At 41.0% G+C, this 16,914-nt stretch overlaps 1 protein-coding gene across 1 annotated transcript in view; it reads left to right on the top strand.

Annotated features, from left to right (window-relative positions):
* Positions 1-9,441: 9,441 nt before the first annotated feature.
* Positions 9,442-16,914, top strand: part of slc35f4 (solute carrier family 35 member F4) — a 40,346-nt gene continuing 32,873 nt past the window's right edge. Inside the window, exon 1 of the mRNA XM_088925538.1 lies at positions 9,442-9,810. Coding sequence (XP_088781664.1) covers positions 9,510-9,810 — 301 coding nt within the window. The 5' untranslated portion in view covers positions 9,442-9,509. The remainder of the gene's footprint in view (positions 9,811-16,914) is intronic.

The following is a 16,914-nucleotide window of genomic DNA, read 5'->3' on the forward strand; positions in this document are numbered from 1 at the left end:
CCAGTGTGAACCTGATTACCTGACTGCATCCTGTAATATTCGATGGTGGGGGTATATTTTTCAAATACATGCAGACTCCAATTAACCATAACTCTTATTTTTATTTTGTAGACATCTTCCTTTTTTTCCTCTTACACTGCGCAGACACGAGGTAAAACATGACCACATTACCATGGTGTGCACATTTCTTCCCTTCCTGTGCTTATGCATCAACTTATCCTAGCACTCTAGCGAAGGGTTGAAACCCCTGTTATACGGCTCAGAGCGACAGAGAGAAAATATGTGAATTGAAAGGTTAAACATTCATTTTTAGTGTAAGATCATTTCTCAAACAGTCAGTGTATAAATTTCTCAATGCCAATAAGCTGTTTCCTTTCAGGTGAAAGATGGCTGAAACACTATATGTCACCATGCAGTTCACACAGCATTGTCCAGCAATGGTGAGGATAAGGCTCTGTCAGAAGCCTTTTATTACCTTTACATTCTGTATGCCTTGCAGAAGAAGGTGTAGATGTGCGTACTTAGGAGAGTGTGGGATTAATGAGGCCTGATGAATCAACTCTACAAACCATGTATTTTTCTGAGCACAGCTAATGAATTTGTTTATAACCGGCCTTTTTCATTACTGCAAACTGCATTTTTATGACTGGGTTAATACCCACCTCCCATCATTAAGAGTGGGGTCGATTAACCAGGTACCCCTGACTTAACAAGTGTGACTTTATTATTAAAAGATTCATGGAGACCCAGCTTCACAGAGACAATTTTCCGGGCAAGAGTTAAAAATTGAATTTTTATTTGACCTTGGCAAGGAAAGTTTTTAAATGGTGAATTTTCTTTACCATTGTTTCCTAAAAGTGGCATCAGTTTTCATCATAACTTTCCCATTTATTACTGTAATCTGAGCTTGGTTTCACTCTATTCATGATATGATATAACACAGTTGTGGAGCTGGAGAGCCAGGAGTGGAAGACTTTTGTAAAAAGTACAGAGTGTTAGCACTCAATGTCTATATTTCAGTTTCAGGCTGTCTAGTTTTAGTGCCAACATCTTTTGTCTAAGGTACGCTATGACCAGAGTCAGTGTGCAGCAATCAATATCACTGTTAATTAGTTGTGCAGTAATGAGAATCGTTGTCAATCAGTATACAGTAACCAGTTGAAGTAGCTCAGGTGGGCAGCTGCGTCAGCATGCGTAGTCTGCAAAGGAACAAGTAATAGGTTTATTCCATGCTGAAAAGAGAAGAGAGAAAACAACGTTTTAGCTGTGAAGCTTTCTTCAGGTGTGAGTCAGTGTGCTGTAATCAATATCACGGTCAATCAGGGTGCAGTAATTTAGAATCATTGTCAACCAGCATACAGTAATTAGTATTATTGACAGTGATTGTGGATAATACAGATTACTGTACGCAAATCGACAAGGATGCTCAGTATTGTTAGTGATAGTAATCAATGTCATTGTAAGTTGTAAATACCCTCATCAGTAGCACTGATCTGAAGTCATCTAGAGGTACATCTTTGGATCTCTAGCCTGTTTTTGTCAATGAGACTCTATTTCTCCTAGACTGCCTGGGAGCTACTTCCCCACAACATTCAATTTCACTGCAGCTTCTCCTAATCAAACATATACATCATTACAGCTAGCCAATAATTAAACCTATTAAATATGTAACATCCTTCCAAGCTGACCTTTTAGAGATGGCACCTTGCCACAGTAAGCATTGCTATATTCAAAAAGGGAAAGTTTTTCTCTCTTTTATTTTTATAGCCAGTGCAAGTTATCTTTAGCACACACTCAATATCTCATTGGGTTTGATAGCTCACAGTGCAGACACTGATCTTAAAGGTGACCTGGCAGTTCTAATCGGGTGATTCTCTTCCCTGCCCCCTTGCTTCTTCCAGGGAGTCATTTTCATAAGAAATAAAGGCCAGATCAATAAGCTGGTAATTACATCTCTTTCTGGACCTAGAAAGGCTCTGTCCAACTTTTACTCTCGCTTACAAAACTCCATTTTCTTCCATTTACTCTCAAAGAGACATGTCCATGACTAACCTACAGCAAATGACTCAGTGAAGAGATTACTACCTTCAGTGATGCTTTCTCAGCCCACTGTGGTGTCACCATCTTGAGAACACCTTCCCTTTGTTTTAAAACAATGGTTATTTCCATTTTGAACCAGTTAGCATCGGATTTTGAAGGTCTGAGATCTGCTAGTTGCTTGTGAAACTTAGTTTCACACTGAACCAAGGAGGGGACCAGTTTTCATGAAAGGTTTAAAAGCAGTCTTGTCCAAAAGTCAGCGACCATAGTCTTTGGTTAATTAACAGATCTGCTTCAGAACCCCTCTTCGGGGACAGTGGAGGCCTTCCTGCCCCATGTCCTGGATGTGCTTTCATGGCAGAGTAGTGCAAGACCAATCTCAACTTTCAGATGATGGCAGTCACTTCAGGCTGTGTTTTCCTGCCTTTCTCTCTGAGAAGCGGGTAGATTCAGACAAGATGGAAGCTCGTTTCTGAACTATATTCCCAAAAAGGCTACGGGACCTGCCATCCTCAGTCACATGACCAATGTGTAAGACAACTGATTGGGTGACATTTTAAAAACCAGGAAGTTGTTGTGTTGTTTGGGAACACAGAGCAGATGATCTTTTATGCAATTTGCACCAGAGGAAGGTAAGCGTTTGACTGACTGAACAACTGATTAACTAACTGACTGACAACTCAATATGAAAGTCTCAGAGAAAGATATATTCTTAAAATTAAAAGAATACTTTTAATTTGTAATTAAAAGAAAACTGTTTCATTATGGCTGTTTTACCTGTACTTACCTGTCAAGATTTATGTTTGTCACACTCGGCTCTCAATTGTCATCCATCTGTATTAGCCGTTTTGTTTCTAATTGACTTCTGTATTTTGGAGAAAGGGCCAATGGAAAACTAAAAAATTAGACTGGCAAAGAAATAAAACAAATCATAGTTCAAAAAGCATATCTTAGCAACTGTAGATGTTATGTTTAAACAAGACCTTTTTGCTGTCTGTATACATGTATATATATACTGTATATTACCACATCTATAGCAGTTTACTAACAAGATTCATTATATGGGATGTATAAAGCAGAAAAAAACAACTTTAAAAACTGGAGATATTATATTTTCCCTACTGACATGGCCACATCTGATCAATACCATCTGCATGGCACAAGACATCACATTGTTCCCAGATCTTAACCAGGATATATGAATAGATAAACTGATCAGCACATCGTATAGCTCCATATACTGGTGGTGAGGAATCTTAAGTGGGTCTGCTGCCTAGAGTCAGCAAAGTGTGTCTAATCTAGAATTGCACATCCCCTTCATCACAGATTAAATTTGATCGAAATGTTGTTGTTGTTTCTTTAAAGCAATTATAAAAGAATCATCCAGCTTGTTCCATAATGATTTATTGAATTATTTTTCTCCTAGGACTTGCCAGTAGTTTAGGAAATAGAAATGAAAACCGGTTCCAGCCCCCTTTCTCATTGATATTCTGGAGCATGGCCCTGCAGAGACATGGCATGCACAGGGAAGAGACAGCACACTAATGCAGTTTGGCTCGTACCAGACTCCTCTGTGAGACACACAGCTGAACAACAAAAGATCTGCAGACAGGCTGGTGTGAAATGAACATCTTATTCCTCTACTGAGGCAGAGGACATTTTGCAAATCAGAAGACACCACCCTGGGCTCAGATGTGTACTACCAAATGGACACGATCTGAGTCGTCTTTTTTTATTAATATACAGTATTGGATGAATGGAAGTTTAAGACAAAGCTGCAATGTGACTAATTGTGCACCTATACACATTGAATTAAACATTCTTAATAACAAACTGAACTGTCAATAGTCATTCAGTTCTGGAATGGGATGCTTTTGTGTGTAATCTGTTTGATCTTCCCACTTTCACATACAGTAGGTATTCACAGAGTGTTTTCTCTAGCCTTTCAAAGACATGCTGACTAGGCTGATTGGTGACTTCCTGTCCAGCCCTGCTCCCTGTGTCTTTCAGGATGGGCTCTGGCTCACAGTGACCCTCAATGGGAAAAGGTGGCTGCAGGTAATGGTTGGATTCATGCATCTCCAACAGGATACAACAATGTCAGATTAGCAAATAAACTAGGAATACTGCTGAAACACGCCATGACCATTTCCATAAGCCTGCATGTCCATTTGTCTTGGGTATGAGAAATACAGAATGGTTTGAGTATCTTTAGACCTCCACCAACCACCTCTGACAGACCATTCAACCTTTCTTTGTCCTCAACACAACTTCTTGAGTTGACCTCCTAAGAACATAACTGGTACAAATGAAGGCCAACTGGCCCATCTAGCCCATCATTTTAGTAGCTAATTAATCCAATCATCTCATCCAGCCATTTCTTGATAGAAGACAGGGTTTGGCTGTGTATTTTTTTTCACCATTTCCACAAGCCTTTGGGTAAATAAGTGCCTCCTATTATCAGTTTTCATTGAATTTTCACATAGTTTCCACTTGTGTCCTCTGGATCAATTTTCATAGCCTATTCTGAAGAAGACAGGGTTGACATTTTCAGTGCCTTTGAGGATTTTGAATACTCAGGTCCCCTTATAGTCTTTGTTCAAGACTAAAAAGGTTCAATTCTTTCAGCCTGTCAGTGTAGGACATTCCCTTAAGCCATGGTCTATTCTCTTTGGGTGTCGTATCTATCTATGTATCATCTTATGAAGAAAGCACTGCTGCAGTATGAAAAGTGTGAGATTCTTGCACACAGCCTTTTACCTCTCATGTAGTTAAATGAGGTGTTCAGACCTCATTTAGAGATGAGATTCAGCAAGTCAGTAAATTACACTTAAGGGCTAATAGAAGACATAAAAAGGTGGGATTGTCAGAGTATGACAACATAAAGTCCCTGAGTGGTTTTTCAATCATTATTAATCTCTGTAGCTAAGGTATTTATGTAAAGTAGTTTAATTTGTGTTCACTTATACATCTAGACATCTAGATTCAAGGAGAAGTATCCCACCCAGGGCTTGAACCCACAACCTTCTTATCACAGGTCAAGAGCCTTAGCCACAAATCCATACTGGCACCAAACCCATCCCTCAAAGCACAGGAGTGAAAATTTCTGCTTCACAAACAGTTAAGGCCCCCGTGAGAGGAATAAGACATAAAAGTCTAAGACATCTATTCTCCTCTCCCCTCTCCACAACAGTTTCAGATCACACTGCCTTATTACATACCACGCTAAGCAGAGTAATCTGGTTAATGAACGGATTTATAGGAGGTGTTTAACTTTCCTGTCATTGATGGAAGCAGGCTGATAATTCATTGCACAAAGGACTGGTTTCTCAAGGTGCTACACACCTTGCGTGTCTAGAATTAACAAAGAGGCAAACAGTAAGCTCTTGTTGATGAAAAGCAAGGGCAAATAACTTTCCCCTTGTGTGGAGGGCAAGGTCTCAATTGCACATACTGTACATCTCCATTACATCCTTGTGTGGCTGCTTGAATAATGAAAAGAGGCAGCAAATCGCTGAAACAGTAAAGTTTTAATAAGAGCACCTACTCCAAGAGATTGGATCAGAGTTTTTGTGCTCACTTGCACCTTGATATTAAAGAACTGATCTGCACAGAAAATATTAAACTAGCATGGAAGTGCTCAGTGTGTTCCATAGCATTCAACTGGTGAAAGACCCTATCATCAACTGTGCAAACAAGACAGCTTTAAGTAAGTTAAGTAACAATACAGCAGCTAGGTTGTGGACTTGGAAAACTGCAGTCCAGTGCCACTTCCTGCGGCCCACACATTCTGGGCTCCAATACACTCAAAGCACAGAAGAAAATGTGAGCACTTCCTCTAATAGACACTTTAAACAGCTAAGACAGGGATGATGGTTTGAATCACACTGAAGTCATCACTACTGTCAGAGACAAAAATACATCACAAGCAACAGCATGCAGTCTTATTGGAGTGGACGGTCAATGGAGTGCTGCAGTCATCTTTCATGAGATACACTAGCGAGTGTGCAGGCCCATTGCAGCCTCATTCATATTTCATGTGGGCTGCACACTCTGCATTTGGAATGAAGTCCTTGTCTGCACAGTTTTCAGATGACAGGGACCAGGAAACGGCAGGAGCTTCTTTCCCTCTCACGTTTCACCTTCATTGAGCATAAATGGTCTTGCAGCTTTCAAACTGCAGCCCCTTTGAATCTACAATGAGGGCTTTTTCTTGTTGACCACCTGAAAATGCACTTCTGCTGAGCGTCTGTCCACTGACCGCCACGCGCACAAGGAGTCGATTTGCTCTACTAAAACACCTGGAAGGGAAGACAAGGTGACTGTCATGATTGTAACCCCTCCCCCCTTAAGGGCGCTCCGGCTCTTTCACATTTTACCTGATCTCCTGCACCGGCCTCCTGTTCCAGTTTCCCCTATTTCAGGCTCAGCTTTGGAAGATGGACACCACAAGGCTTGCCTATTTTCTGGGTTGTCCGAAGGCAGGTCTTTTCCCCCCGGCGTCCTGACCATCTAGGTCCAATGCTTAGAGCACCTGGCCCAGTTACCCTTTTTTATGGTAAGATTATGCCGTCTGCATAGGGTCCTGAAAGACGCTTCGTAACAGTGACAGAAAGGGCTCAGTTACAGTGACAGAAAGGGCTGGAAGGTCAAACAAACAGCAAAGAAAGAAGTGAGTGAGAGGGGGAGAGCGAGCACCCTCGGCAGTATGAACCATATTAATCTCGGCTGTGCTTGTGCAATGAAGCTAAGAAGAGGGCGCATTTTTCACACGCTAACAATCAATTTCACGCAAAGAGCAGAAGATCTGGGCAGCTCTGTCTTGGAGACACTGAAATACAGCAGCCCCTGTTATTGAATTCGCAAAGGAGCAGTCAGCAATTTTCATCGGCATTTACAAAACGAGAAGATCCATTTAGAAGTAAATCCACTCCTACAACACTAACTGTTCTTCCATATCTAGAAAACCAAATGAGATTGCTTGGGGTTTAGACGTATTAAAAAAAAAACTGTCTTCGACAGAGGACTTTGTACACTACCATCTTTATGTGATTTACCCCCCTACACAGAGAGAGACAACATTTTTTTTTATTATACACTGTTCTATTAATAGAGTCTCTTTTAAAACCGTCGAAGATTGATAATCTCCCAAATGTATTATAGTGTGTGCAGCCAAAGTCGTTTAAACTGTATGCAACAGTACTTTGAAAAAGTATGTTTTGCAATTTCAAGAAAGCAATCCTGAGATACACAGAAAAAGCAAGTCTTAACTTTTTTATTTGTATCATCCAAGCGGCGTATTCCCTTTTAAATCGGGAGATGATTATGCTTTGGTACGCAGCATTTCCAAAAAACAACAAGAGATTCAATCAAATGGACTTATTTCGAGCATCAGTAACCTCAACAGCTCTAAAAATAAACAGGTTGCAAGATGATCTCTTGTGACTGCAACGTCGGGCGCATCTGTATGTTCATCTTGTCTGCAGTTTACCCATTGTTTGCTCAGTGTGAGCCCTGCTGTGAACCCTCCTGTCCGCCGTCCTTGTCTGGCAGACGGTACTGTCACGGAAAGGCGAGCAGATGAAGGGCACTGGTGGAAACCTGGCGAAGAAAATGAGAGGAACATATGCATGGCGGTTCCCGAAAGAGAAACGAAATTGTACTTTATTTGATTACGAATCTGCAGCTAAGAGAGTACGTCCGAGGTTTTCTTGGGCACATTTTGTATCCTCTATTTAAATCCCTATTTCTTTCGACTCCTGGCGGAATAGGCCTAACGAAAAACTGGTCTTCGCAAAGAACCTGCCAGAAGTTATGATACCTGTTTGAAATGCTAATAGCGCGTACGTGAGATCGCCTCAGCACTCACAGCTCCTGCATAAAACCAGGGTTGTTACATTATTACGCGGTACAAACGGATCGAAGGCTCGGTGTGTAAACTGTATTAGGTGTATATTCACAGCAGACGGTTTCCAAATCTTGGTTTCTTACGAAATCGTGAAACTAGTCACATTCATTAAGGAAATGGGATTCATTGAAAGCTCTTTTGAGGGGAGTGTTTAAAGCGTGTATTGTCCTCAGTTCAGCACCTATATAACGGACAGCTCCAACACACACACCTACACTCAAATAACCTAATCGACCAGACGCTTCTCAACGCTAAACCAAATCAATACACCTCCCCTTCATCGGATCAAAGTGCACATCCCGCCCAAGTCTGCTATGTGCACTTTTTCACTGACTTGTTCGTTTGGTCTTGCCAGAAAACAGATTCTCACTCTCGAGTTTGTGTGTGTGTGTGCGTCTGTTTGCTCGATGTCTGCATCGTTAAGGAACTCCATTTGATATTCGTACCCTTGTTGTGGCAGAGCGAGAGAGAAAACACCGCGTCTCGAATGCCCAAGGGGACACACTCAGCACGCGCTCAGTAGGCCAGTTTCCTTCATGCATATTTCATGAAAACAGAAAATAGAAACATCAGCTAAGTGCTGTATGTGTACAGCACCAACACACGGAACACAGACGAAAGCCGCGGTCTCCCAGGGTACTGTCCTCTCCTTTTCCAAGCAATAAGACGGACTTGGGGTGGTTAGGGCGGACTTTCAATCTCCAAGCAGGGTGCTGTAAATTTGGTTTTAGAGCCACTGAACGAACTAAAAAGCCCCTAAAATGTTTCCCTTGTTGTTATTTTTTCTTAATGCAATTTTCTGTTTGCCAGCCCGAAAGCGAGTGATCACTAAGACACAGGTGCCGATTTTACCTTTATTACGAGGTTCGGGGTTGTGCTGCTTAAGTTTCTTCCACATTTACAGACTAGCGTACAAATAAATAACCACAGGGCCTCCTGTCAGATTTATTGTTATAAACAGGCGATTTTTATTCCTTTACATACAAAAATGTTAAAAGTCCCATCACATGAAATCACAAGAAAACACATTAAGGGATGGGAGCGAAATTGTTCTCCTTCATATTGGTTTAATACTTTAAAATGATTGAAACCCTTATTTAGTGATAATACTATGATAATACATAATAATTCTTTTAAAAAACTCTGGAAAAGGCAATGAAAATTAAAGAAAACGAGGAGCAATATTGTATTGATCAAAAAGACTATGCCACAACATGTCAATATAGGAAGGTAAAGGGGTTGTCAACACGGTGTTGCCGCAAGTATGATAGTCACATTAAACGCGAACACAGACAAGCTCGTAAACACTGCAGTTTTCCAGCGTAGCCTTGTCTTTTGCTGTAATAATCGCCGAGCCTAGGACACACCGGGCACAGTTAGTGGCTGATGGTCTTCAGCAGATTGTAAGACGCCCTCTGGCGTGTAATATCTGAAACTGTTGCCTGTGCTTCTCATTTCTTTCTAAGTTACTCACGCTGCCTCAGCGTTGCAGAGCGGCGGAGTAGCGGAATGTGGTGTGTCGGTGTTGTGGTGTGATGCTGTTGTCCTTTACGGCGTCTGTATGGTGAGCGCAGAGTCTCCGAGACCTGCCCTTTGCCCGGCCGGACCTAGGATGAGCAGGACGGCTGAAGCTGGTGAAGATGGGGGCGGTGACGGGCAGCCCAGTTTCGCACTAGAGCAGCTGAAATCCACGAACCTCCCGGTCAAGGCATCCCCGACCCTCCCGGGAAGAGACTCGGACAGGAGCCCTTGTTACACCGACACCATCAAACCCACGAGCAACGGAGTGCACACCATCGAAGACAGGATACTGCGGATCACAGGTTACTACGGATACTACCCGGGATACTCCAGCCATCGAAGTAAGTCCTCCTTTCCGTTTTTTAAAGCTGAGCGATGAAGCAACAGTATGCTGGAGTTAAGGCAAATCCCGCTTATTGATCGCAATAAATCTCGGTATCGTTCAGCTAATGAATTTGATTCATGCTCTATTAACAATTTGTGTTAACACCGGCAGGAGTCCGCAGTACAGTATACCGTAATGTACAGTGGGATCAATTTAGTTTTACCACACCTGGGAGTTTGAATGTGCTTTGGTAAGAGGGAAAACATCCAAAATTGTAATTAAGTGCAAGAGATCTCTTTTCTATCGCCTCTCTTCACTGCATTATGTTTAAGACCGTGTCCGTTTTCATATCAAATGGACAACGCACGTTTCATTGAAAGCTGCGTCTTGGCTGCCTGTACATGTATCTATTACATCTGCAGTCTGTTTGGACCTGGCTGTGGATTTAATTTGTAAATCAGCGCTTTACTTTAAGAAGCTTTTAATTGCTTATCGATGTGGGGGAAATGCGATCTCTTGTTTAGCACAGATGATTTCAGTTTCCTTTCTTTAATTAACCGATTACCTATTTGTCAATGATAGTGAGAGATTAATTAAGTTATCGTTTGGATGTAAGCTATGGTCCAGGGACCTCTTGCTGTTTAGAACCATGTTTTTGAATTTTGTTCCAAATGTTACTGCCTACCATTCTTATTGGTTTCCTTATTGGACTGTGACTTCTTGTAAGCATCAATACTACATACTCTTCGGAAAGAATTGCAATATGAGAAAGGCTTTAGGCTTTACGTAACCATTGCATTGTTTTTTTTTACTAAAATTTGACCGTATACTTTCAGTACACGAGAGTTCTCGTACAGCCAGTCGTTCTGAAAGCTGCAGGCACTGACAGAAGGATTCGCTCCCAAACATTTGAATCCGTAATGTCGTTTGAAATCAGGGATATTTAACTTGCTGCGCCTGTCTGACCTGAAGAGCTGTCCTTCAAGAATACCTGCACAGCAGTGCATTGGAGGTTACAGTTTAAATACAGTGAGATGTGACACAATGGTTCGTAAGGGCCGTTTCCTCTAAACGCGTGATCGCCGAAGGTACTGTAATGAAACATTTTTTTTCCTTCTCTGCACTGAATATATAATCAGATTAGGGGGTTCCATGCTTGGTAATTATTTCTAGGTTTGTAACACTGTATCAGGCAAATAAATGGAAACATTTTGGTGAGTCGGCTTGCAAATACTGTGGATTAGTAGCAATGACTGTCGAATGTAAATCCACTTTCAGGCAACAGAAGGTGACATTTCTGATTATAAAGGTGACGTTTCTTTTCTCACTGAATCACAAAACCACAAAGTAACAGACAGATTGATCTGTATTAGGGGAGAACACTATGGATAGTAGCTCAAAGACCAGAGACGGTCAGTAAATTGATTTAAAAAACAAGCAAAACTGTTTGGACTGTGTCTCTCCATTGGGTGAATTGTTTCCCTGGTGAAATCCCAACAAATGTCTCCAAGTATTTTGTTAATATTTAGATACCTCATAACATCTTGCAGGACAAAGATTTACATCAGTGGATCCCTGTGCCTCAGGGATCTGTGTCTTCTGTTTTGTGTTCCAGATGAGGTCTTAATCGCAGACTAATTGCAATTTTCTATATGGGGAACTTTTCAAAAGTTTTTTAAAATTTGAATGGGATTTATGGTTAGCATCAACCTTGTGCCACATTTCGAGTTTTATAGCTTCTTTTGTTCGTGTGTCTGAGGTAAATTGCAAAAGGAGGAGTAGTCCAGAGCGTGTATCCTGCTTTCCAAATTGTTTCTTACCTGAAATAACACCAGGTGGACCAGTGCAGAAGGAAAAAGCTCATTGTGGGGAGTATTTGAGTTACCGTTTAAGAGAGCATAAAGCTCAGTGTGCTGACGTTTCTGGAGCAATACAGTTGAAATCACATCACTTTGAACCAAGGACTGAATGCAGAAACTGGTCAATTAAAATTTTTACAAGCAAGCAGATCAATTATAGACATCAGTTAGCAGCAGTAATTCCCAGCTCAGTTGGAATGAAAACCAGGGAGGAGAGCCCGAAATAAGATACCATGTACTGTGTCTCATTCCATTATGAACTTTGTGATTTCATATTGTGCCTTTTCCTATGAGGAGGATAAATGTATCAGCGATTAAGTCTTGGAATAAAGAAGAACTCGCAAGAGACAAAAGCCACACATGAGATGAACTAAGATACTCACAGGCAAGCACTACTAACCCTTCTTGGTTTTGCTTTACAAACAAAATAAAATTGAACCTTGCAATGACTTTAGAACTGAGCAAATGTCTCCTTTCTGTAGTAGTTGGTAAAAGGAGAATTCTTTTACATCACACTTCATCACCATTCCAGGTCTTGCCTCTCTATTTAAGAGGTTCCTGCTCGAGCATGTGAAGTGGTCTTTATTGTTTTCAAAGAGTTTGAAGATGGAGGTTTTAAAGGCTTTTGCAGAGCTGCATGTAGTTTTATTTCAGCCCTCTGACTGCATCATTAGAAAATACACCCATGGCTGGTGACTACAGCGCAGTTGTGATCTACTACAGCCCTCTAAGAGAGCCCCTGGGCTGATAGGAACACACAGCATGAGTGAAGAGTTTAGTTGCCCAACCATGCTTTGCAGCACTTTTTAAATAGGAGCATTTTTCACGTTTGGAAAGATAGACTCCAGCACAGCAGTGTGAGAAGCTGTGGTCTGTGACTGTATCACTGTGCACATTCAGCTTTTAAAGAGTCTGTGATACCTTACTTACAAGTTATTTCCACTGGCATCTTATTTTAAACACTTCAGGCAGAAAATTCTTTGGATTAGAAAGGACTAAGGCTACATAAAAAATCAAGGTTTTTCTGGAAGTGATCCATTCAGAAAGATTTTTTTCAGGGCAGACATGATGCCCTGCAGGGGGCAGTAAATCCCTTTTACTGCTGGCCTGTTGTCCTGGCGCTGTGTGCTGCACCCTGCCTTGCGGACACACTGTTGTGCGGCCTGGCGTTTTTGTTATTAAAGATGTGTCGGGGTCTATTTACGATGTCCCTTCAGGCAATTTTGCAAGCCGGTTAGGGAGAACTTTTTCCCAGTAACATCAGCTCTCTGCTGGAGGAACAGTTGCAGGTCCAGTGTCAAAAATGTCAGGTAACATTAAGTGGAAGATAAGTATGCCTACTGCTGTAAATGGCCTGGAAGATTAGAGAATACTGAAGGTTTAGCAAGCTCTCAGGAATCTAATAAATTCATCTGCTATGGCAATAACATTTTAAAATATATGTCAAAGATGTGTATTTAGCTGTGTGAGAATGTTATGGTCCTATTTTTGTTGTGTGCTGTACAAGTAACTCATCCAGTCCTGAGTGACAGACCTGTTATCAACCTCTTGTGCCCAACTGTGCGATCACGAGTGTTGTCATCGGAGCACCTGGAAGCAGGCGCAAGTTTCCAATGGGAATGGAAGCTCTAAGCATTATCCTGTGGTTAGGAAAATGCCTAGAGCTTCCTAGTGTCCCTAGTTCACAAGAGCTACTATCCAACAGGGTTATCTTGCAGTCCTGAAGACAATGTTAAAAGGTTTCCCAATGGTCCTTAAAATAAGAAAAGCTGAACCCTTCTCCACAAGGCCTGAACATCTTATGATTTAAAGAGAACAAGTGAACTGACTTGACCAGAACAGGGCAAACCTCACATTAAACGTGTGTTTCTGAACTGCTCTGTCAATAACCTGGGAATGACCAGGGCCAGGACAGGAGGTATCGGAGAGATGGACCCATATAGTATAAGGAACAAGATCCAGTTCTCTGGGCTCTGGAACTTGCCTGTAGCCAGATGCATAGGAAATATTTAATTTCAATAGTTTTCTTCACCATTCAACTGAAGATCAGTTTACATACTGTAAATAAGGAGAAAATGAAACTGACATTTGGTGGCTGAATTCAGACACCACTATAGCTAAGCTCACACAGAAAGGTGTACAAAGTAGTTAAAAAATATCTTGTGCCTAAAAATAATAGTTCAGATATTTGGAATATACAACCTCTATTGTGCAGCCCATAGTGACATGCCTACAGTATTGCAGAGACTCTGTTACTTGTCTCCTATTATAAATCATATCTAATGAAACAAGACACAGACATTTCAACAAAGATGTTATTGCAATTACAGCTTATTATAAAGCCTTGTTCAGCATGCAAAGCTGGACTGGCAAACTGTTTATTCCAAACATCCATTAAAAGGAAGTCACACACTGCCACAAATATGAGCTGAACAGCAATTGAATTCGTGAATAGTTTGTCAGTACTGCTTTTAACAGTATGTTTGTTTTCATCACAATTATGACAAAAACTATGAGTGATAAAAGAATGGAGCTGGGCATCTGCTCCTAACAAGTTCCTTAGCGAGGGGTGCAAAATTAATTTGCATTGCTGCAGGCTCTTGTGCTGGAAGTGACTGTGGAACTTGACAGAGATGCTATCAAGTGAAGAGAAACCCTGTTAGGATCTGTGTGCTGGTGGGTAAGTGATTCTACTGACACAATTATTCTAACACTGGTGCAGCATAGTGCAGAGAACGGGTGGGCTACACAAGTCCACCAGACCTGTGAAGCCCTCTCTTTTTTATTCCCTCGCCCTTATTTACTTAAATCAACCATTTCTTTCAGAAAAAAAACTGTAAACCCATAGGACATGAGGAGAAGCCCATTCCTTGCACAAAGACTGAAAACCAGTTAGAAGCTGATTGACAATCCTCTGTGCTGCATGCACCACTTATAGCCACACTCAGAAATTCTCTGAAATCTTGCTAATTTCTTTGTTTATCAGGGCCTCACTGCTGCTGAGCTCCCAGCAATTCAATCAAACCCTCAATTAAATTAATAATTATCTTTATTAGACTTTGCAGCCTGAAGGGCTGCAGGCTGTAAATCTCCCGCTGTTAAAGAGCTGCATACCAATTAAAACGGTCTTAATGAAGCAAAGTCGCTCAGCTAAGCAAATAAGCACTCAGATAGGACAGGAGCTGCTGTAGAAGACACTGGGATCCAGAAGGTGAGACCTCAAGTTGCTTCTCTCTTATTAATGATTATTATATGTACAGATTGAACAAATGCCCAATTCACTCTGAGAGTACTGAATGGGTAAATGCAAATATATCGAGGATTTATTGATAAATAGAAAAGAATTTGATCTGAAACACTTCTTCGAACTTGGCCTTGTAAATGGGAGGCATGAGATTGTTGTGCTACGGTGTTGGCAGAGTTTGGGCATTCTGTTTGACCTCTTGAAATGTACAGTACGTGCAACAGTTCTGTGCAGTCAAATGAAAGGATGAAAGTTTATTTCACTTCCTGATCAACAGAAGAATCCTGATCGTCTTGTACAGGGCAGAGCAGTCACTAGCATTTCACTGTCATTTTGACCAGATCGCACCTGGTTTGTAATAGCAGATTTCTGATTTGATTCTGATTTGTTAAAACGCTGCTAGGAGGGCATGCCAGCCAGCTCCCTAGATCCAGACTGGGCTGCCTCCTGCATGGCATGTTTGTGTGGTTTTGCTCTGGGAGCTCTGTTCTTCTGTGTGTTTTGATGACACGTCCAGGGTGTAGTCCCACCTTGTGCTAAAGGCTTGCTGGGACCCTCTGTAGGGTGCAGCAGCTATGGAGAATTCAGAATAAAAATGGTATTTTTATTTTTAGTCCAGTTGTAAAGTTCCATTAAAAATCATAAAAACACCGAAAGCCTACTGTATATAAAATATTGTCACCTGCTGATCAGGATGTCTGCTGATCTAAAATTACTTTCTGGATATTACATGCAGTTTGTTCCTCAGCAGAAAAGGCATTTATTGAACACAAGGGGCATTTCAGCTTAGGCAATCTGCCAAAGGACGTTTCACACAGGGACTTTTTCTGAATTATTTATCATTCAAAATTGTACTGTATAATACCATTTTTAATTAAATTAAATGGCATTGAAAGAAACAGGCATCCCGATTAGCGGGAAACATTACATTTTAAAAGGCTCACTGGATTAATGCGAGCCCTTTCAGGGTTTGTCGTGAAAGTGGGGCTGCTTTCTTACTTCCAGGGCTCATCAGCTTGGGGTTGAAATGTCCGGACGCAGGCGATGACAGTTCGCAGTGGTGTGAGATACAGCCTAACTCAGGACTCTTATTCCCACAATGAACTTTTGACAATACATGCACACCTGCAGAGACCTTTTCTTTCTTATGAAGTTACTTGCTGTTGGCTGAAGTACCTGTAAGGACTTTGTTGATTATGAAATATATTACGCATATATTATGAAAGCAGGGGCTAATTGCATGCCTGAAATAGATGGTAGTTTTTTCTCGTCTCATATAGATTTCTGTTTAGCCTCCCACACAGCTCCTTGTTTCCTCATGAATATTAGATATGCTGGGCTATACCTCACTGTATAATTTATCACTCATAAGAGATTCCTGACAATTTTAACTGCAGGGCTGCTGTGAATAATTGCCTGTCAGATGAAAACAGTTTTGATAAGAATCTCTCTCTGGCTTTCCTTCTCTCTCTCATCTTCTCACTCTCTCTCATTTCTTTTTTTTTCTCCCACTCCTAGTTTCTCCCTTTCACTCACTGTAAATGTTATAAGCACAATTCAATTAGCACAACGTAGGAGAAGCAAGAGCGCTGATCCTCACTGGCACTTTGTTTAAAAGAATTTGAAAATACATGTAATCATTCGTGCAGTCTTTTGTCTTGTAAGAAACTGATTGTTAATTAACCTCATCATTCCCTAGCTACAGTATGATGAAACTGAATGACCAACTTTTTAAAATTATTGTCTTATGCTTTACCTGCTGCATATTGTATCATTAATCATTGGTCTAATGTAACTCACAAGGTGCATAATCTAAATCACGATAAAAATAATATAATACTTCTTAAAAAACAAATTACATGTCTCAGCTGAACATTGCCTGTACTTAAGTGAATGAGTAATATTTTTGGAATCTCTCTGGGTGTAGCATGTATGTATCTTTTTGATGTAAGAATAAAAAAATCCAAATTCATCACCATTAGATCTGATCTTCTCACTTGTACAATGTACAATTAAC

This window comes from Atractosteus spatula, chromosome 9 (genome assembly GCF_055471065.1).
Source record: "Atractosteus spatula isolate fAtrSpa1 chromosome 9, fAtrSpa1.hap1, whole genome shotgun sequence".
NCBI lineage: Eukaryota > Metazoa > Chordata > Actinopteri > Semionotiformes > Lepisosteidae > Atractosteus > Atractosteus spatula.